Source organism: Equus asinus, chromosome 9 (assembly GCF_041296235.1).
Source record: "Equus asinus isolate D_3611 breed Donkey chromosome 9, EquAss-T2T_v2, whole genome shotgun sequence".
In the NCBI taxonomy this organism is placed as follows: Eukaryota; Metazoa; Chordata; class Mammalia; order Perissodactyla; family Equidae; genus Equus; species Equus asinus.
Window position 1 is genome coordinate 10,821,275 of NC_091798.1, and position 22,346 is coordinate 10,843,620.

Below are 22,346 nucleotides of genomic sequence, written 5' to 3' on the forward strand. Positions count from 1 at the left end.
CCTGACGCTGCTCTATACGTCTGTTCCCTTGACTGTCAGCTAACAAAAAATGTAGAATACAAGTTTGCCTGACTGTTTAACACTGAAAACTCAGGTCATTTATGAAATGTCTTCCAACAACAAGACACACAGGTAAGCTTTGTATGTTTGTATGTTTTTTAAAACCTGCTGTTAAAAAACAAACAAACAGAAGTCCATAAGAGCATTTCACACGGACTGATGGGAATGGTCTTACTCACAGCAAGACCACAGAGCGAATGTGAGCACTGCCCCCTCACGGTTCAACGTGGAGATGCCGCCTCCCACACAGCCGGCCGTGTGAGGACGACTTTTAACCCTGGTGGCTGACTGCAGTTGTAAGATAAAATGTTACTGATGACATTTCAAAATGGGTCAAATTCAACCCTATTTTCAGGAGGAGGCAAGTAAAAGAGGAATGAAGTGTCAAAGGGAGAAGTTTTAGGGAGTACAGAGCCCACGCGTTTCCATATTGTGAGGAGGATGTTGACAATTAGTGGGAAGTAGTAAAGAAAAATGTTAAGACAAGAAAATCCGAACTTGATAACATCCATCTGTTGCACTTACAGCTGGAATCCGAGTGGGAATTTCCCATCTGTGCTTTATTCTCAGCTTTAATTTGACTATAAATAAGACACATGCGTGCACAATGTGCAGTCTTCTGGGGCCAGAAATTGTTTAAGGATGATATATATAGTGCACACACTTTAACTCAGAACCCACACATTAAACCAGTTAGTCCGAGGTGTGCAGTCGCTCTCTTACAACTTGGTCCCATGATAATCTGGCACTCCGTAACCACGGCCTTAACTGTTGACACCCTCTCCTCAAACAGATCTAAACAGAGCTGCCAACGCCCTGGCCAGCTTCCCCTGAAGCCCCTGGCTGTCTGCTGCAGGAAACCCCGGGGCCAGTGTCCTGGAGGTGGCCACACTGGGGAAGCCCATTGCTCAGTCAGACAGAAGATGCACTTGCTACTTTATACTCTTGTTTGATTCTCAAATTGACTCCACGAGCGTCTACGTGGACTATCACCTCCCACTTTACAGGTGGGGAAACTGAGGCTTAGTGACATAAAGTAACTTGCCCACGGTCATGTGGTCCACTAGTAATAGAGCTGAGACTCAAAACCAAGTCTTTGAGCCAAGCTTCAAAGTCCATGTTTGTTCCACTTTGCCCTCTGCCTCCACACTCCCTCTCTGGGGCTATAAATAGCGGGGCAGGCTGGCATTCCATGTACGAGGTCAGCCGGGCCTATAGCACAAGGAGAAACGAACAGCTCCGGCCTGGCCTAGCCCAGGCCCTGGCCCCCTGGCCTCAACAGAACTCAGGCCCAGACAGGCCTCAGCTGATCACTAGATTTGCTCTCCTTGGTTATATTTAGTTCTGGACCTCAAAGAGAAAGGCATGGGCTGGCCCCTGAGACACTGCACACCCCCAGGCCAGGCCAGGCCACCGTGCAGAGCAAGAGGAGAAGCTGTCTGTCTCAGCCGCTTCAAATGTTGGGCGGCCACCTCCAGCAGGGGCTGTTTGCATGCTCCTTCCTCAGAGTCTGAGGCATCTTGTTCTTCTTGCTCCTTGAGGGAGGGACCATGGCTGCTTTACCAAGGGATCTGTAATGGTCAGCAGTGTCTGTAATCCACTGTGTGTGGCTGTTGCTTAATAATTCTTTGATGAATGAACAAATAAGTGATCTAAGTTCACGTCCTACAGATCTGAACATCACAAAAGAGGCACACAAATTCCCGGGGGACAGCTTATACAACCAAATGCATGTCACTCTGTTAAACACAGTCAAGTTTATTCAAGGAATGGACGTGGGTTTTCATCGTCTTTCTTCCCCCTTCTCTCTTCCCTCCACCAGACCTGGCAACAAAACCACAGTGGGAAAGAGAGCATCACATGCTGGAGGCTGGCCTCGGGGTGCCCCATGTGGCAGCCACCCTTGGTGTCGACGGCTCTTGGAGTCCATGTCCCTGTAGGCATTCTAATGGCAGGCCTCACCTTGCTCTGCTTGCCCCTTACAAGCCAGCCTCCTGCAGAAACCTGGGCAGCTGTGTTTCCATCCGACTTGCTGAGCAACTGGAGTTGACTGGGGGGACACGGATGGGTTTGGCAGCCTGGGCCAGAGCTCAGGAGCATGGCTGGATCCTGACACCGGAGCTTAAAGGGCAAAAGTGGCAGCTCTCAGATGTTACAAAAATGGAAAGAGCCGCTTTTTAACAATATAGAGGACTGTCGCAAGAAACAGGGCCAGCGCAAGGAAAATGAGAAGCTTGTCCGTCAGTTCTCGGCGATTATATTTTGTGATGAGCTTCCGGCCCAACTGGATGGTCCCCGACATGGACTTAAATTCTTCATTTGCATCCAGGATAGTCCGAGAAGAATTGACTGAAAGAAAAGAGGGAGGGAGCCTGACTCAGAGACGGCAGAGCACAAAATCCAAAGTCTCTGCTCTGCCGGCTGGGTCACCAGGGAACGACACTGCTCTCCAAGGCAAGCTCCTCCCAGACGCACAGAGTGTGAACGGACAGTCCAGAGGAGCAAAGGGGGCCAGGATGCAACAGGAAAGGCGCCTCCCGAAGTCCCAGCCAGCTCAGAGTGACGTGGTTGCTCACATACAACGTCACAGGGCCATCGCTAGGAGTCCTCTGACATGGACAACACCAGGGAGAAGGGCAGAAGAGGGTCCCTTTCCTCACTGCCAACCTCAGCTTTCTGAAGCAGGCAAGTGCTGCTGAGAACATCCACGAGCCACAAAACTAACCTGGGTGACTGTGGACGCGCACTGCCAGGTCTGCACAGGGGCAGAAACTGGGAGCCACCACGACTTTCCACCTGTGAGGTACACCCTGCCAGGACACCTGACGGTCAGATCCACTATCCGTGGGACCATGAAAGGTCGGGCTGAGCCCTGCCACAAGCCCTCACCTGTGCCAGCCCTTCTGTCCTGGGACACTGGCTGTAGCCTTAAAGATGTGACACCGGATGCTAGCCATTGTGTGAAGCCTAAGACGAGGCACATACCGCCTAAGGCTCGATGTGCCCAGGTGTCAAATTCACTTCTGAGGCTGGATATCTGGGCCTGAACTTGGGGATGTTTACCCAGCAAGATTCTCCTACAAAGCCTAACGGGCACCATCCAGACATCCACAGAACGAAATGCGTGTTAAGGGACAAGGCAAGCTGTGAAAGTGTTTGAGCCACGTCCCCACTCATGTAAGCAAGGGGGGAAATCACTCTTCATCTGCCTGTGCTGTGCGCGCTGGAGGGTCTCAGAAGCATATAAAAGAAAGTGGCAACAGCAGTTGCCCCTGGGGAGTTGACCTGGCGGTCGGGGGGTCAGAGAGAGAGCTGTCTTTCTGTTTCCCTTTTGTCCTGTCCAGGGCTGTGCAGCCCAATACGGCAGCCATTAGACACATGTGGCACCTGAGCATGGAAAATGTGGCTAACCCAAATGGATATGTCTCTAAGTGTAACACACCGGCATGGTTTCAAAGACAGTCTGAAAAGAAAGGAATGTACAGAGCCGGCCAGGTGGCATAGCGGTTAAGTTTGTGCGCTCCACTTCGGCACCTGGGGTTCATGGGTTTGGATCCTGGGTGTGGACCTACATATCACTCATCAAGCCATCCTGTTATGGCGTCCCACACACAAAATAGAGGAAGATTGGCAGAGATGTTAGCTCAAGGACAATCTTCCTCACCAAAAAAAAAAAAAAAAAAAAGGGAAGTAAAATATCTCAATAATTTTTAATATTAATCCCATATTGAAATGGTAATATTTTACATATAATTGGTTAAGTAAAATATATTACTAAAATTAACTTCCTAAGTTCCGTTTTACTTTTGTTAACGTGCTTACCAGGAAAATTTTAAGTTACATATGTGGCTCATAGGATGTTTCTACTGGATAGTGCTGGCCTAGAGGTTTTTTCCTGAACCATGTAATTTATATTACCTTTTCACAAAATTAAAAGTTAATAAGTAAATAAAAGAAATTACCAGAGGAAACAGAGGAGTGTTCTGAAAAAGGCAGACTGGGGGAAATCAAACAGGTAAAAATCCCTCTCAGCCCTCTTTCTGTGTGCCTGCTGCCATTTCAAAAGCCTATGCAGGTAAGGAAGGACCTGTTCAGTAAAAACCTGACAGGCCTTTCTTTTCAAACTTTCTTACAGAGAATTCTAAACCGTCACAAAAGCAGACAGAGTAGTACCAGGAAATGCCGTGTGCCCATCACCCATCCCCAAGACCCACCAGCTCCCTGGCGACCCTGTCCCTCTGCCACTCCCACCCAATGCCCCTGCCCCACGATTTCACAGCAAATTCCAGACATCATACCCCTAACAGCCTTTTTAAAAAATTGGGGTCCTATTAGGCTTTTAAATCCAGCTGAATTTGGGAGCCATAAGGAAAGGATTGAGAACTGCCCCCTTCTTTCTTCAACAGCTACCTCTCCTACAAAACGTGCCCCGAGAACAACACTCAACGCCCCACAAACCGTCAGCACCTGCGCACCCCTCTCACCACTTCACTGCATTGTGTTTCTGCACTGGGGGTGGGGTGTCCTGTCACCGCATCGGAGCAGAAGAGCCCTCGACTCAGAGGCCAGGTGGTCTCTTTCTCGTGTTCTCCGAAGCCTCCCCGGAGGCGTGGGCCCACCCCCAGCGCACACGTACGGGGCGTGACCCGCGGGCTCTAAGCCTAAACGCCCAGGTAAGTTTCCAACACAGGCAGTGACCTTGGGGACAAGCTGCTGGCTGTCCTTTTGCTTCGGCCTGTTTGAATAGTGCACTGAAAAAAAGTGGCTCAAAATTACAGGTGATTTTTAGGGGTGATGATGGTATTGTGGTTTTGTTTGGTTTGGTTTTTGTTTCAAGATTCTCTTATCTTCTAGAGAGACCTACTGAGATATTTGCAGACAATGTTTGGGATCTCCTTCAAAATAACCCAGACGGGGGCACAGCAAGGATAAAGTTGCAACAAGATTGGCCCTGAGCTGACAACTGTTGAAGCTGGGTGATGGGTTCGTGGGATTCACGCACCATGCTCTCTACTGCCGTCTCTGTATGAAACCTTTCAAAAGTGTCTCAAGGAGTAAACGCTCTTCGTCTGTTTTCCTATACTGAGGACCCTGGAGAGAGCCAACTCTCTCATGCATTACAAGGGAGACACCATGGAATACTGCTGCAGAGAACCAGATGGTCTCCAGCAGCTTCTGCTCTGGCTTCTGACTATATCCTTTAAAAGGAGCTCACAGTAAAAATAACGTTGGGGAGTATGATTGTAAGCTGGGGTCCTAGCAGACTAGCTGGCAGTCAATACACTAAACATCGCTTGGGGCAATGATTCTCAAACCTGCCCAGCCACATGCGTCCCCAGAGCCCTTGAGAAAAGACTCCAGGCCCCTCCCCCGCACTGCTGGCACCCACTCTCCCGGAGAGGGCCTGGGGGTCTCTGCTTTTCACACCAGCCCCTGGGAGCGCTTCTGCTGGGGAATCATTCTGACGGGCATGTGCAGGTGCTGCAGCACAACTATAAAAACCAAAGAGAAGTAAGAGCAGCACGCCCCACTCTGGGTAAGACCACGCTGCCAAAGAAGTGAGGAGCCACACACACAAGTCAGTAAGCTGAGGACGGAGTCAGCGGGCAGAGAGGAGGGCCCGGGGCAAGGGCTCTGGAGCCTGAGTCTCTGGGAGAAGCGTCCTTCTCCAGACCCGGCTTTACCTAGCGTCTGCATGGCTTCCTCGCTCTGCTGGACCTGCTGGGACATCATCCTGCTGATCCCCATGAGGCTCTCTGTGATGGCACTGGACGTCTGCGCCAGGCTCTCTTTGGTGGTTTTCCTAAAAGCACGGGGTGAGGGGAGGAATGTCAATACAAGCATGGCTACAAGAAAGCCCACACACAAATGAGATCCCATTTTTTTAATCCCTCACATTAGTACATGTGTTTTAAATGACCATAGTCAATGCTGACAAGAGTGTGCTGAGATCACACCTTTATTTTTTTTTTAAGATTGGCACCTGAGCTAAAAACTGTTGCCAATCTTTTTTTTCTGCTTTTTCTCCACAAATCCCACCAGCACATAGTTGCATATTTTAGTTGTGGATCCTTCTAGTTGTGGCATGTGGGACGCAGCCTCAGCATGGCCTGACGAGTGGTGCCATGTCCACGCCTACGATCCGAACCAGTGAAACCCTGGGCCGCGGAAGCGGAGCGCGTGAATTTAACCACTTGGCCACAGGGCCGGCCCCGAGACCACACTCTTAAAGACTGCCTGTAGGCACATAAACTGGCGCTCCTTTAGGTAAAGCAATTTGGTAACACACATTAGGAGCCCTGGGAAATGTTCACGCTTTTGACCCAGTAATCTCAACCCTGGGAATCTCTCCAAAGGAAAGATCCAAAATGTGGACAAGGCCCTATGTTCTAAGATGTGCCTTGGTGTGTTATTTACAACACTCAAAAACTAGAAACGTAAACACACACAAACAGGGGATTAGTTAATACAAAGGAATAGTATGTGCTGTTACAATTTTGTTTCAAGAGTTTTTAAAAAACAGGCAAGTCTTTGTGCTGTAACACTACATGAAGAAGAACAGGATATGAAATTTTACATATGGTACAATTTTGACTTTGTAAAACATATGGAAGAAAAAAATAACAGGAGGAGGTAATATATTAAAATGTTTTAAAGGGAGCTAACATGAGTAACACGATTATGGCTTATTTTCATCTCGTAATTCATATTTTTCTTTAGTGTACCAATTTACTAGAAATAAGCACATATTTCTTCCATACTTCGAAAAAATATTACTTACATAATAAAACTAAATACTAACTTTATGCTGAAGACAAGAGGGGGTTCCCCACGTGGCTTTGCGCCCTGCCAACTGTTATCTATTCTATCCTCACAGCCCAGAAAGAGAAAAAGATGGATACCTTTGCCTTAAGAGGTCTCCTCCCCGGAGAAGTTCTGCTTTCTCTAGATTGTCAATGGCAATTTTGCAAGTAAGGTTAGCCTTCCTCCAGGAGGTCTGATTGCTGGAATTAGAAGGATCATGCGTGAGTCTCTGCTGACTCTACCACGCTGTCGGTCAGTTCAAGTCATAGCAGTGCTTCCTTCCGGCGGGGAGGGACGGAGGAGGGCATCTGGGAGGGGCCCACTGAGTCCATCCCCACCTTCTGCCGCTTCCTCCCCTTGGTTGCCCCAGCAACTGCCACTGTGGCTCCAACACCTCTGCCTGGACCCTGGAGGCTGCCCCTGGGCCATTCTCCTTCCCCCCGCAGGCAGCCAGAGGGAGCAGTCTGGCCAAGGGACTCCTCTGTTTACAGCCTGCAATGGCTCCAGACTTCAGGGTAACATCCCAACCCCGCAGCTGGGCACATGAGGTTCCATTCTGTCAAGTTCTAACACTCTACTGCTCTGCCCCCCGGACTGGGGGGTGTGGTTCCTCAAGAACCACCCCTTACTCATCTCTCTGTCTCCAGTACCCAGAACAGCAGCCTCTGGCCCAATAGCTATGCAACCAATACAGGTTCTACCGAGCAGAAAACTCAGAAAAAGCCAGTTTTCCTCCGTGTTTCTTTGAGAGCTGCTGTCCTCTACCCGCCACACGCCAGTCATGGACAACACGAGAACACTGTGTTAGCAGGGCTCATCTGACACGATGATTTACATTCTTTACCTGACCTCCCTGGTGGGAGACAGCTCAGACTTGGTGAGCAGCTCCCTGGAGGGAGCAGTGAGGCCTCTGTGGACGGACCATCAAGAAATTAATTGGGCCCCTCAGAGCATCAAGCCCATGCTCTAGAACTCTTATGCACCTGGCTCAAATCAATTGTGCTGACCCCTGAAATACTTAAAAAGTCAGACACAGAGTGTGTGAACTGATAGGGTGGTTTTCTAAAAGCACCTCTACACTTAAAGTATTCAGATGAGCGCTCTGATGCCGGAACTGCGTCGGCTAGGCCATTTCACACCCAACATTCAAAAAGAATCAATTACATTTTCAAACTGTTTGCAAGGGAGTTCTGCGGGGCCCTGTGATGCACAGATGAATGAGCAACAGTACCTGCCCTCAAGGGGCACACATTTATTGGGGAGAAAGACAAGCAAACAAATATTTACTGTCCAATGTAACAAGCAGGATAACCCAGGCAGACACAGGTACTGCTTCAACACACAATTGCCAAAGTATTACTTCACTGCTTTCTCCACTCCAGCCTGCAACTCCACATCAGGAATGGCCATTCTCAACTTCAAACCCATGCAGAGCTGAGTTCGTGTGTGTGACTTATTATACTTTATACAAGGGGTCCTCTTTACTCAGTGTTTATAATTTGAGTTCTCTTGGTGGCCTAGGGAAGCAAAAGCCATCATGAGACAAAGTGTCAACACTGAGCCAAGCACTGTAACACTGGTCACCACTTACATACCCCCCCACTCACACTAGCCTCCACCATGCTCGCGTCTTTGTCAGTGCATCTCCTCCTGATTGTTGGGGTTATAAACACAGCTGCTGTCGGCGAGGATGCTGCTGGAGAACCAGAAGCAACGCCATAGACAAACGAGGCCCGGCAGAGTCAGACCAATCAACAAGGCTGAGGACAGCTGGGAGGAGGATGAGCTAGCGGGGTCTTCAAAAGAGAACGATCTTGCTACCAGAGGATTGGGCAAGTGGACAGAGCCCTCAAATATTTTGGCAACAATAACCCTCTTTATGAATTTGGTGCAAAAGCCAAACGTCAAGGGACAGATACTGTTTCACGCCCTCAGACAATTTTGTTGGAAGAGTCCCCCAATTCAATACCAAGAAATAGCACATATTTCAATTATATAATCAAGGATTAGCACATAGCTGGAATGATAACCTCAATTTAATTTAACATAAGCTTATTTATATTTTTTTGTTTCATTTTTAAAGATAAAGTCCTATTCAAAACTTTCTAAATTTGGACCATCTTAAGTAGGTTCACTTTCAGTGGATTTTTCTTGTATCAATTCTCCTTTGAAAAAAGGACCCCAGTATTACAAAAGCAACCATTTTTGGGTTTTGTTTTAAAAATATGAAATACAGTGTAACATTAAACAAGCTTTTATAAACTATGCCCAGTTCCACTTACCCTGTAGCCCTTGCTTGCCCCCCACTTTGAGAGCTACTGATTTAAAGAGAACATTCAGTGTGTGTATAAATGACACAATTACGTCACTAAACCCAGGTTTGTTAGGCAAACCCAGGCACAAGCCTCCCAGGGAGCGAGTGGCCCCGTGGAGGCCGCCGGCAGGAGACCAGGCCCCACCTACCTGAGCATCTGCTTTTTGTGATTCTCCACCTCCTGGAGCAGAACTTGCTTCTCTGACTCTCTGTCTTGCTCTTTAGCGGACTGCTCAAGCTCCTTTGGGGGAGAACAGCTCTACATTAAAATGATTTTAAAAGCCAACAGAGAAGCCGGAGAGCACTTCTATTTCTAGCCAGGTCACACGACGGCACTTGAAACCCGCCTAGAACAGAACTCCCAGTAATGCCATGTAACGAATAAACATCCTTTTAAATACACAGCTGAGTTTGCAAGGAAGTAAGGACAATCCCCAGGGCCCCAAAGTGCGGAGGGAATTAAGGGCGGAGCGGTCAGCCTGTGAGAGACGCGTGGCTGTCCTGCGGCGGGAGGTGCGCTCCTGGAATCCAGCACACGCCTGAAATGGAAAGGGAAAAAAGCTACTAACCAGGGCCAGGCCCCGCTCTCAGACACCATGGAAATATCAAACTGCTGCACGTCTCCAAACGCTCACTCCCACTCTCTGACCTCTTTCTTCAGGGCCTGGTAACAAGCAGTTCAGGGGGTTTAAAGCCCATGGAGGGACAGAAAAATGAAGCCTTGGCCACCCGAGGCTGGGAATCGGAACTGAGACCACCACAGATCCAAGACGCACGAAGCCGTACGCCCTCCGTGGAAAGGTGACCCAGGAAACCGTCTGTCAACCAGCCAGAGACAACATGGAAGCTCGTCTTTTTGCGCTGTGGGCTGTGGCTAGAGGGATATGAAATACCTCCCCTGAGAATTTATAACCGTGGAGTTATCCTGACACTGATTCGGGGTTCAAATGCACCCTCCCTGAGTGGCTCGAGACCCTCATGAGGAGAAATTAACATAAAAAGTGCCCCCAGACTTATGATAATCCCAGGAGACCAGGCAGAAGCAAGTGCTAACACCTCTGGAGAGCCCTGACTTCCTCCCAGGCTGCACAAACGTCCACAGACACGGCTTGCGGGAGAGGAGCACCCACAACGCAAGAACCAAACACCAGGAAACACGCGGCCCACCACAGGGAGGGAGGTGCGGCAGACATAGCAACCAGCAGGCTGAGCCCCAGGAACTTCAGATGACAGAACCATCAGGCAGACTATAATTAAAGACGTCATTACACCTCAAGGCTCAAGTCATTGTTCTTTTTTTTGGTGAAGAAGATTGGCCCTGAGCTAACATCTGTTGCCAATCTTCGTCTTTTTCGCTTGAGGAAGATTGTCCCTGAGCTAACAACTGTGCCAATCTCCCTCTATTTGTGTATGTGTGATGCTGCCACAGGATGGCTTTACGAGCAGTATGTAGGTCCACGCCCGGAATCCGGGCCTGCAAACCCCGGGCCACCAAAGCAGAGGGCATGACCTTAACCATTACACCACTGGCCAGCCCCTCAAGTCAAATTTTTTTGTTTACAAATTAAAACAAGTTCCAGTTTTAAAACATCCATGTATCAGCTCATGTATACACTAATTTATGTATTTATATACTCATTTGACATGCTGGTCTGTGGTGTCTGTTCACCATTGCAACAGCTCAGAGGTGGCTTCCAAAGTATGGCCTCAGATACCGCTGAGGCAGGGAAAAAAGAATGTGAACTGGAAAAAGTGTGCGGATGTAATCAGTTAATCCCTGGTTTAAAATCTAGATTCCCTAGTAGAATGTAAACTCTGCGAGAGCAGGACTGTACCCAGCGCTCATCACGAGTGCCCCCTGCACCTGGCACATACGAGGCCCCAAACCACTAGATGGAAGAAGGGAAGTGCAGGAAGGAGGGAGGGAGGAGACAGGGAGAAACGCACGGCTTCCTCAGGAAAGGCTGCCTGGAAGTTCTGTCACAGAGAATCAGAGATAGTTCCAGAAGAGAAGAAAGGGCAAAGCAGCTCTCAAATTCCAGCTTGAGAACCATATGCAAAGACACGCACACAGATATTTACACATCGTTAACCCTAACGCTTACTGTGAACACAACACTCTATTTTGAGGATAGGAGGCCCATTCTCCTAGTATCAAGCTTGTTGCAAATATACAGAGAAGACATTTATGTAAGATCTAAAAATATCAAACAAGGGGCCAGCCCTGTGGCGCAGTGGTTAAGTGCGCGTGCTCTGCTTCGGTGGCCCGGGGTTTGCCAGTTTGGATCCCAGGTGTGGACCTACGCACTGCTTGTCAGGTCATGCAGTGGCAGGCGTCCCACAAATAAAGTAGAGGAAAATGGGCACAGATGTTAGCTCAGGGCCAGTCTTCCTCAGCAAAAAGAGGAGGATTGGTGGCAGATGTTAGCTCAGGGCTAATCTTCCTCAAAAAAAAAAAAAAATCAAGTGCCTGCCCGGTGGTGCATCAGTTAAGTGCACACGTTCCGCTTCGGTGGCCCGGGGTTTGCTGGTTCGGATCCCGGGTGCGGACATGGCACTGCGTGGCAAGCCATGCTGTGGTAGGCGTCCCACATATAAAGTGGAGGAAGATGGGCACGGATGTTAGCTCAGGACCAGTCTTCCTCAGCAAAAAGAGGAGGATTGGCAGATGTTAGCTCAGGGCTAATCTTCCTTGGGAAAAAAAAAAAATCAAACAAATAAAAATCTTGTAGATATCTCCAGGTATAAACGTTTAGGACATGCAGATTAAAACTGGGATGGGGTTACTGGTTCACAGACCATGTGCTTAGTAGGGCCTTCCTAGGTGCCAGGGATACACTGGTGCTCAAGGAGCTGATTTTGGGGGAGGGACATAATAAGCATGTGAATGCCCTGGTGAGGTCATCTTCATTAGTGAAGGAAATAAATACCAGGTGAGCATGCAGATACTTAGAAAGAACAAAGAAATACTTATACTTAAGGAGAATTGATGCCATGTGAGTTGAAGAAAAGTCTTTTAGGGAATAAACTAGCTTTAAAAAGCAAAAAAACATAGAAGCAGTCCAAATAAATGCCCTGATGACGGATTGAAGTGAATGGACGGGAGAGAGTGCTAGGGAAGAGAAAGCAGTTCAAGTGGCTTCAGAGTTTTCAAGTTGAAAAATTCCAAGGACAACAGTGTCCCTGCCATCCATTGGTTACCCCAGCTGGCAGTGTTAACTTGCTGTTAACTTGTTAACAAAACTGGCTCTGCATTTAAAAGTTCTTCATTTTTACCTTGATACCAGGTTAGTACCGTTACCCTTGCTGTCTAAACATTTACTGAAGCACCCGGACGGCGTTCCAGCAGAGCTGTCCTAGGACTGAGCCCCGTGCACTGTGACCCGTTCTCAGCGTCTCCCTTCTGCAGCCACTCACCTGTATTCTGTGCCGCAACTGTTGAAACTTCTCTTTCACTTTACTATTCAGTTCAGTAAGTGCACTCAATGGTCCTGAACAGTCTCGAATATCCTAGAAGACAGCGAAGAGATGAGGGGGCCCTTCTCGAGGCAATGAAACGAAATGACACTATCTGTACAGTGAGAGACTTGGCTCAGACCACACCTAAAGCGGGCCTACTGACTGTAATTCATCCTGATCTTTGCTCTTTACTCTGCAACACAAGCAAAAGCATTATCATTTTCATTTTCCTCATCCATCTTTAGATTAATTTTGAGCAGGTAATAGAAAAGCATAAAAAGAAACACAACTCTATATACAAAGGAATACTACTCAGCCATACAAAAGGAGGAAAATTTGCCATTTGCAACAACACAGATGGACCTTGAGGGTATTATGCTAAGTGAAATAAGCCAGATGAGAAAGACAAATACCGAAGGGTTTCACTTATACATGGAATCTAAAAAATAAAACAAACGAACAAACAAAACAAAAACAAACTCATAGATACAGAGAACAGATTGGTGGTACCAGGGGGAAGGGGGCTGGGGAGTGGGCGCAGTGGGTGAAGGGGGTCACCTGTATGGTGAGAGATGTTGACTAGACTTATGGTGGTGGCCACGCTGTAGTGTACACAGATGTCAAATTATAATGTTGTGCACCTGAAACTCTTATAACGTTATAGACCAATTTTACCTCAAAAAAAAAAAAAAGAGAAGAAGAAAGAAACACAATTCTGTCTTGACTCATGAGTTCCTAAAGTTTAACAAAACGCCACCTGGCCAGTATGAAAGGCTTAAAGCCGCCTGTATGTCCCACAAGAATGGACATCCAAAGGTGATATTATAACTTTAGATCTTTCCAACTTGAAAACCAGGATGTGAAATTCCTGGCATCACATGACAAAATTAACATCTTATCTGATTTTCCAAACCATCTGTTATAAATCACAGCGTTTCTAGACATGTTCAAGGGCAGATTTAGAATTTGTTTCTGGACATTCAGAATTACCAAGGTCAGGTTTTAGAGCAGACTCTGGAGCCAGGTGATGTGGATTCAAATCCTGGCTGAAGCAATTTATTACTTGTGAAACCTTGAAAAAGTCACTTGAGTTCTCTGTGCCTCAGTTTCCTCATCACAACATCACCTACCTCACACACCATGGATGTGTGTGACCTGCCTAGCAGAGGAACTGGTACAAAGTAAGAGTGCAATAATCTAGCTATGATCAATCTTTGTCATAGCAATCACGAGAACCCAAATGTTGGAGAGTACAAAACGGGGCTTAAGCAATTTGGATTATGTGCAAAAGGCGATTTCATTAGCACGAATCCTAAGTTTATTTTTCTAGAATTGGCCCAGCAGTTTTGTAGTTTATACATGGGAGCCGTGAAGTTCAAGAAGTGGAAATGTCTGCATCAAGCGGCTTACTCACTAAACACCCTTCCTTGCACCCGAGGATGAACGGCTGCTTTGGCTTCTTTAGCAACTGGTTTCCCTGAGAAGTCCTACTTTTCTTCACTTTCTGCCACAGTTGGCTGCAAACTCTGGTCTACATCTAATGTTTTGTAACATTTGTTGGAAATGGAAACGACTTTCCCTAAACCACGGTTTCGGTCTCTTGGTTGCTTTTAGCTAAACTCAAGGAACCATTTCTACATTCCTACGTCTTGCCTACGCCAATCGGCTCATCGCCCTACTGCCTTCTACCTAAAACGGCCTAGGCATTGCACCTCGATCCCCCATCTGTAAATGCAGGAGCACAGCGACTCCCTAAGGCCCTTCTCCAGGCTGACTTTCACTATCTGCCTTCTGATGCAGGCCTTGGCACTTTACCCGATTTCCACATTTACAAAGTCACAACTACGGCCCGGGTTACGTTCATTCCCACGGTGCCTCCACTGCCAGGTGGCCTTGGGCACACGCCCCGGGAGCCCGGGACCCAGCCGAGTGGGCCAGCGGGGGCGGGGCGAACGGCCTCCAGGGCGCCACGAGGCGCCGGGGAGGCGGCGTCAGAAGGCGGGGCCGAGCAGGGTGACAGGTGTGTTCCAAAGGGCTCCAAACTGGACCGCAGAGCGGAAGCCTGGTCAGGGGCGGGGACACGGGGCTGTCCCGGAAGAGGGCGAGCCGAACACCTGGATGGAGAATCAAGGCCAACGATCAACGGGACCCAAGCGGGACAGCAAGGGGGTAGCCGGCCATGGCGGGGGGGCGACCTCGGAGACTTGACCAATGGGGAAAGCTCGGGAGTGAGACCGCCGAGTTCCCAGGAAGCCGGCGGAGCTTGGGCTGAGGGCGCCTGGAGCCCGGCAGGGTCCCAGGAGTGAGTACCTGGATAAGCGCCTTCACCTCCAGGTCGAATTTGACGATCTCTTGGTTACAGATCCGGACGTGGACATCTTGGGGAGCCGCCATGTTGGAGACGCCGGCTACGGGCCGCGGCGGTGCCCAAATGCAAGCGCGTTCTCGCGCCGCCGGCCTCACGGCAGCGCCCCCTAGAGCCCGGCCGGGGGCGAACGAGCAGGCGGCGCCCAGGCCCGCGACCCTCCCGACGCGCGGGCGGCCCGGCCTCGCCTCCTCATGAAAACGAGAGGAAGAGGAAAGGGAAGACCTAGAGTGTTTTGACAGGGGCCCCTCCCCATCCTCCGCCTATCAGCCATTCTAAGGGCTACATATTTTTTACACAGAGGGAAAAAAACAAGGCTGGAAGAAAAGTATCAATTGGGATGTTTCTGGAAGGTGGAATTAACAATTTTTTATATTTCTTTAAACTTTCTTGTATTTTTCATATCTTCTACAGCGAATAGAAATTGTGGAGTAAAAGAGAAAATGGTAAACGTGTTAGGACTTTTTTTTAATGTATGGGACCCCGCCCCCCCCCCCCCCCCCCCCCCCCGTCAGACCAGCACATGGTCCCACGGATCTTTCTAAAATGCATACCTGATCAAGTCACCTCCCAGCTTGCACCCCTTCTTTGGCTTCTGGGGGTTCCCTTTATGTGTACAGTTAGATTTGTGAAATCTACCTCGCCGATTTTTTTGTTTTGATGTTTTGTTTTGATGGATTAATGTAGTTTTGATGGAAATAATTAGGAGCAGACCCTCAACAAATGGAGGCTCTTTCATTTTATTTTATTATTAAATAGTCCAAGTTTCTTAGCTGGTCCTCAAGGCCATCAGCCACCCTGCCCAGCCCCACCTCCCTCCTGGATTCTTCAAGCTCTTTTTGGATCTGTAGCCGTGGAAGCTGCTGTTCCCTCTTCTTGAATGCTTTTCCCCACTTGCCCCCAGCCCCGTTCACTCTTGTTCACTTCACTTAAGCAAGCGTAGATTGTGAGGTCCTGAGTGCCTAGCTGTGTATTTCTATTAAACCTCACAACCGCCCCTGAAATAAGTAACACCCCAGTTTTACAGACGGGGAATGGACTAAGAGTAGATCAAAACCAAACCAAACCAAACATCCCTGCCCCAAGGTTACCCAACTTCAAAGTGGCAGTGCCCTACCTCAAAGCCACATCTTCCCTCAACAGCCAAGTATGGCCCTTGGGTAGTGTACCAGCGGGGCTGTGCGCTTGCCCATCTGTGTTCCTCCAGCACCCCACACTCCCACCCTGAAGGTGCTGTCACCCCACCCCACCTAATAGAGAGGCGGCATATTGCAGCCTGGGGCGTCTGCCCTGGGTTGAATCCTGACCACAACCCACTTCACGTCTCTGTGCCTCAGTGTCCTGAGAGGCTAACTGGTGGTAGTCACAGGGTTGGCGGGACGGTTAAATGAAGTAACACATGAAAAGCACCGAGAACAATGTAGTAATGTGGCATGCAGTAAGAAAATGCTTACTAATTGGCATTTTTGGAACACTTCTTATGTGCCAGGCACTTTGCACTAAGTACTCCATGGGCATCATCTAACTCTCACAACAACCCTGTGAGGTAGGAGTAGCCACGTTTTACACAAGGTAACAGGCACAGAGAAGCTAATGGCTTGCCCAGCACCAGTGGAAGTGCTATGTCAAAGGATATGTGCATCTTAAAGTTCTGATACACGTTACCAAATTGCTCTTCATAGAGCTTCTATCCGTTTACACTCCCACCAGCAATGTGGTATAAATGCTGCTTCCCCACCCCCTCACCACGGTGTGTTAAACACTGGGATTTTTGCCAGTCTGATTAAGTGAAAAATGCCATCTATGAGTTTGCATTTCTCTTATCATGAATGAGGTTGAGAGCTATTTGTATTTACTCTGTCGGCTCATTTCTCTATTGGGTTCTTGGTCTTTTTCATATCAGTTTCCAAGAGCTCTTTAGATATTAGGAGGAATAGCCCTTAGAGATGAGCTTTTTCCTTGTCTATAGGCTTGTGTCTTGGCTTATGGTGTTCTTTGGCCTTAAAGAAGTTTTATTTTAAATTTTTTGTTTTGTTTCACATAAAATTTATCAATCTTCATTTATGACTCCTGGATTTGAGATCCAAGTTAGAAAGGCTTTCCTCCCACTGTAGGGGTTTAAAGGAATTGCCCACATTTCCATCTAGGAAACTGTTTTTACAGTTTTTTTTTTTAACATTTCCATCTTTACCCATTTTGAAATATATGTTGGCTTATGGTATGAGGTATAGAGCCAACTTTACCTTTTTCAGAGGGTTACCCAATTGTTCCAACACTATTTTCTGAAGAATTCACCTTTCTCTCACTGATTCTGGATGTCATTTTTACCATACTGAATTCTTTGGTTAGAATCTATTTCTAGACTTCCGATTCTGTTGGCCTGTCTCTTCATTCATGCACCAAAATGAGTTTTAATTATTATAGTTTGTGTTTTAATATGTTAGGATTGAATAGCTCATTTATTTTTTAATCCCCAGCATCTTCCAGGTATTATTTTTTTCCCCATGTAAACCTTAGTTTTTTGGGGTTTTTTGGTATGTTTTGAGATGGCACTAAATTTTTTATTTAACTTAGGAGGAGTGACAGCTTTATGTTACTGACTGCTCCTGTTCAAGAACTTGGTCTGTCTTTCCATTTGTTCAAATCTTCTGTGTCCTTCCTAGTATTTTAAAGTATTCTTTATCTAGACCTTGTGCATTTTCTAAGTTCATTCTTGGCAATGTTTTAAGATTAAAACCTTTTAAAGAAACTGAGTTTGACATTTTTCTGGTCACTCAACTGTTCTGGATCCTCAAATAGAAGCTCCCTATTTAGGACAGTGAGGAAGCCCAAAGTCTGCAAGCAGCAGATCTGCCCACATGACCTTGGGTCCCTTCCCATCAGGCTTCTTGCTGAAAACTCCTGTGCAATCAACAGTCCCCAGCTGCCTCTCTAGGCAGCAATTAAAGAAAAGATGGCTCCTTTTTTCTCCACATTCCAACACCCACTCCTTTAACAGCCCCAATTCTAAGCCCTTAAGCTAGAGGCCATCTTTGAGGGATAGATATGCAATTTGGTGACCCACACCCCCAATTACTGACTCCGGCCGACGCTATTTTGCTCCCATCATCTTTCCCACTGATCCTGAGACCAGCTTTTGGTTACTGCATCTGCTAGGTTTTGGCTTTGGTTCTTTCTGATTTTCAGATTCTAAGCCCATTGTCTTCCTCCTACACTGACATCCATCCAATTTGCTGTGACTTGGCCTGGCCCCTCAGAGATGAATTGAATTGTCTGTGCGTGCAGCAAGCAGACTGGAGTTTGAATTAGAGTTCTCTATCTTATAAGCTGGGTCTGGGGTGAGGCCCCTCACGTGTGTCTAGTCCGACTCTTCTGTAAAGCAGACACGACTGCCTACCTCACCACGCCATTCAGAGCAGCGGCTGAGTTCTCTGATGGGAGACCACTTAGCAGGGGCTTAATGAATGCCACCCTAGCCTTCTAGACTTCCCAACACCCTCTTCCTATCCTGAACCTTTCAGCTGGGATATTAAAGTATTTCCCAACTATCATCTTTCTTTCGGGCTCAAGAGCTCTCCTGGTTCTGAAATCGCTGTCGGTGAGGAGGGCCAACTGAATGACCGGTATAACTGGGGGCTACCCACAGGTTTAGTTTCCTAAGGACTATACTGACCTGGTTTGTCCAGCTCCTTAAAATTCCGACCATGACAGAGGCGCCTGTAAGGAATGGCCTTGAGAGGGCCGGTCCTGAAGCAGAACCAGCCCAAGAGAGGCCATGTGCACTTTGCTTCCTGATGGCCCCAGGTCACTCACATGAAGCAAAAAGGGCTTCATCAAGGTCCCAGGAAGTCGTGAACACAAGCCTGTCAATTCTTCTCTAACATACCCCACTGGATGTGGTACCTGGGTCCTTGCAAACACCTCAGCAACAACATACCTAGAGCTCTTTGCACATGTAACAGCTCTTGTGTTGTTCTGCAATCCTGTTCACGTGCCACCTCCCTCAGCAAACAGGAGGTCTCCTTAATCTCTTATGGCCCAGTACCTAGCACAAGTGTAGACGGAGTATGTGCTGAACAAATGTCTGCTGGCTGAAGGAACACACTGCTACAGCACTGTTCACTCAGGTCCCAACTTACGACTCTATGTTCAGAGACTGACTTAGAATTATTAAACACACGAACGCACAAAAATGTTTAAGTCAGGAGAGACTAAAAACATTTTATTTCTCTCAGAGAAACTACTTGCCCAAAGAATCAAAGAGGGGAAATAAGTATAAACTAAACTATAAATGATGCAAATGTTTCTATCGACAAATAATTCTACAAAATAGCTAAATTTCACTAAAGTATTCAAAAATCAGCCCAAAGTGTCATAACGGGTAGTTCTGTGTACACTACACCAAGAGACGGGCGGCGGGATCAACAGTTCACTGCTGTCTCTAGAGTGGAAGTTCTCTGCAGTGGGTTATCTGGAAGAGGAGCATATGGTTACCTTGGTAAGCAACACGAAAGCAACAGAGGAAGGAAGGGCAAAAACATGAGGCAAACGATTCCAAACTTTTTCTTTTCATCTTTTTTTATTTTAAATTACAAAGGATGTTGCATACACTGATGAATCTGTATCTGACTAGAAGTGCTGAGGAGTTGGAAGGTGACAGAAAACAAAGGCAACCTTTGAATTGCCTTTTCTTCTGAAAAGAAAAACTGCACAACTATTAACCAACATTTAATAGAATAATTTTTAAACAGCTCATGCGTCAACAAGATAAAATTCTTTCTAGACAAAAGACAAGACTGAATCCAATAAAAAGTTTCATAGCTCCAGTTGGGGTGGGAGGGGAACAAAACTACAGAATATTTATGATAGCATTACAAACAGGATCCTACGTGACTATGCAAAAGAGGCTGCCACATTGTATGAACAAATGCTTTGAATTCTTGCCCTTCCGCTCTTCTCTTGTGACTTGTCATGTGCGGTCAGCCCTAGGATCACTGTTAACCACAGATGCTAAGTTATAGGACAAATCCGAGGGAACAAAGGTCAAAAAAGCAGGCAGTGGAATACAGTGTCATAAAAATGTGGTGGAAAGGCAGATACAGTACACACATACACAATTCTGTTATTTGGTTCTGAAAAAAACAAAGGGCGAAGAGCAAGACACAGTAATCAGTCCCGCTCCCATCCACCCAGAATTTAATTAACTACACCATTGTGTTTACATTATTATGAAAAGGCAAACCTAGTTCACCCAAACTTGGCACACTGAAATACCCAACTGTGATGTCTTCATTAGCCACCAAGTCTTCAATTCTAAAATACTATTTGGAAGTAGTTTTAAGGTTCTATTCCCTCATTACTACCCCCAAACCTCTCTTTTCTAAACAAAAATGGCAATTTGGCATAATTCAGTTCCTAGGTGTAATTTCTACAATTTCAGTCAGTTTACTAAGCACGAGGATTATGCTTCAACACATAATCCCACCTGCCTGTGGAAGTGTAAAACTTTCAGTAGTACGTTTTCGTCATCTTTCCCCAACATGCTTATTCCTTAAAACGAAACAACCATTCCTACAGTTGACATTCATTGTTACATCCCAATGTGTTTGAAATATTAAAAAAACATGGAGTCATCTTCTCATAATGCCCTTATTAAGATTACAAAGATTACAAAAGAATCCACAAGTATTACGGCACTGTGTGAGACTTATTTGTCATGATCCAGGGAAGAACAAGACTGCAATTCTGTGCAAAGTTGTGGAAATGGCCTCAGTTCCATGGGAAATGGTATTCCACAATAGACTTCACTAGAAGGATAATTGAAACCTTTACTTTAACACTGAAAGCATAATTCAATGCACTCTCAAAATTCAAGTTTCAAGATTTGGAGAGATGCTAACATTCTGTTACATAATTAACTAGAAAATACTTGAACAGAATTTTCGGAAGACTATATAAAGAAAGGGAACGAAAGTTTTCAATTCCTGCTGAAGGCAACTTGAATTCGTTTCTTAGAAAGTTAACTAAATCTTAGCAGCTAAAATATTTTTAAATGTATGGAATAAAGAAAAGCACATCCATTCTTGACATTTTGGTGAATAAACTAACAGCTTTATTAATGAAGGCAAACATCAGATAATTGTATGAATATTATATATAAAAAAAGAAATCCAAACTAACAGCATTGTATTTCAAAAGTACTGTACTTCTGTTTCTTTTAAAGAGACTTGTCATCTGTTTTATAAAACAAACAAAACGGGTACTCTTCTCCTAAAAAATTCTGGAAAAATGAAATAGTCAATTTCAAGCTGATGAACTGAACACACCTTTCTTTAAATGCAGACTATTGCTAAGGAGCAAATAAAGTCAAGCATCAGAGAGAAGATGTATGACAAATTCATGAAAGTCAGGAAAAAGGGATGTAGTGAAATTACCGCTAATCTTTCCCCCTCATATTCAAAGACCACTCAAAACTGGTCTTTCACACAAATATAAAATAACTATAAAGAGAGGGAATTTGAAACCATACCATCTGAAATCCTTCATGATGTTTTTATAATAGCTCTGATTCTCTTACCAAAAAGGTCAAAGTGAAAGATTTAGGAAGTGGAAGGGAATGAAGACGTTTTGTTTAAATGTACAAGTAAGGCACAATATAAAGCCACATCATAATCTGTCATGAAGGATCTAGGAAAGGACAAGAATCATACATGGTACAGTAGAACAAGCAATCATATTGACTGAAAAAGTGTGGCACCCAATTCAAACTCAGACAAGATCTTAACAAGCACAACTGGACAGCATGCTTTCATATGGAGACAAACTCTATAAAGAATCCAGTGTATCTGAAATGAGGAAGAACGTTTTTTGTTGTTTCTTTAAAATCATAGTAGTACTAGAGTCAAAGTTTATAATTGCTTTTGGAACAATGGGTTTATTTGAGGTGAATTCACAATGCCTTCACTTAAAGTAAGATTCTGGACTTCATTATGAGCTATCTGTATACCATGTATGAACACAGAAAACCTTTAGAGAGCTCTTCTCTAATGATCTTCACCCAAAAATACATGCCACAATTTTCAAGAACAGAACATGTACAATTGTTGGGGTTTTTATGTTACCCTTATAAGATTTGTTGTGTGATACACTAAACGTATATATTTTAATGACAATAGAGGAAGCAGATTATTACTGGCATTAAAGTACAACCATTTCTAGACGGTTTTAAATGCCACAGAGTCCCCTGGTTAAAATGTAAAGCTGCACAGCTTGCCTATGTCATCTTTACGATAAAGTTAAAACAGCAAGAGGATTTACCCTTCACTCTACATTTTACCGCCAGGT

The 22,346-nt window shown here is 46.1% G+C and overlaps 1 protein-coding gene across 1 annotated transcript; it reads right to left on the reverse strand.

Moving 5' to 3' along the window:
- Nucleotides 1–1,797: 1,797 nt before the first annotated feature.
- Nucleotides 1,798–15,210, reverse strand: BNIP1 (BCL2 interacting protein 1). Its single transcript, XM_014850844.3, has 6 exons — nucleotides 14,948–15,210; nucleotides 12,596–12,688; nucleotides 9,328–9,419; nucleotides 6,963–7,064; nucleotides 5,745–5,863; nucleotides 1,798–2,409 (listed from the first exon to the last, which is right to left on the reverse strand). The coding sequence occupies exons 1-6, from the start codon at nucleotides 15,029–15,031 to the stop codon at nucleotides 2,213–2,215; spliced, it is 687 nt and encodes a 228-aa protein (XP_014706330.1). The 5' UTR covers nucleotides 15,032–15,210; the 3' UTR covers nucleotides 1,798–2,212.
- Nucleotides 15,211–22,346: the final 7,136 nt, after the last annotated feature.

Coding starts and splice junctions, on each gene's coding strand:
- BNIP1 (XM_014850844.3), bottom strand. CDS start 15,031: ATGGCGGCTCCCCAAGATGTCCACGTCCGGATCTGTAACCAAGAGATC. Junction 12,689..14,947: donor AGGTGAAGGCGCTTATCCAG/GTACTCACTCCT, acceptor GCTGTCTTCTAG/GATATTCGAGACTGTTCAGG. Junction 7,065..9,327: donor CACAAAAAGCAGATGCTCAG/GTAGGTGGGGCC, acceptor TTCTAATTCCAG/CAATCAGACCTCCTGGAGGA.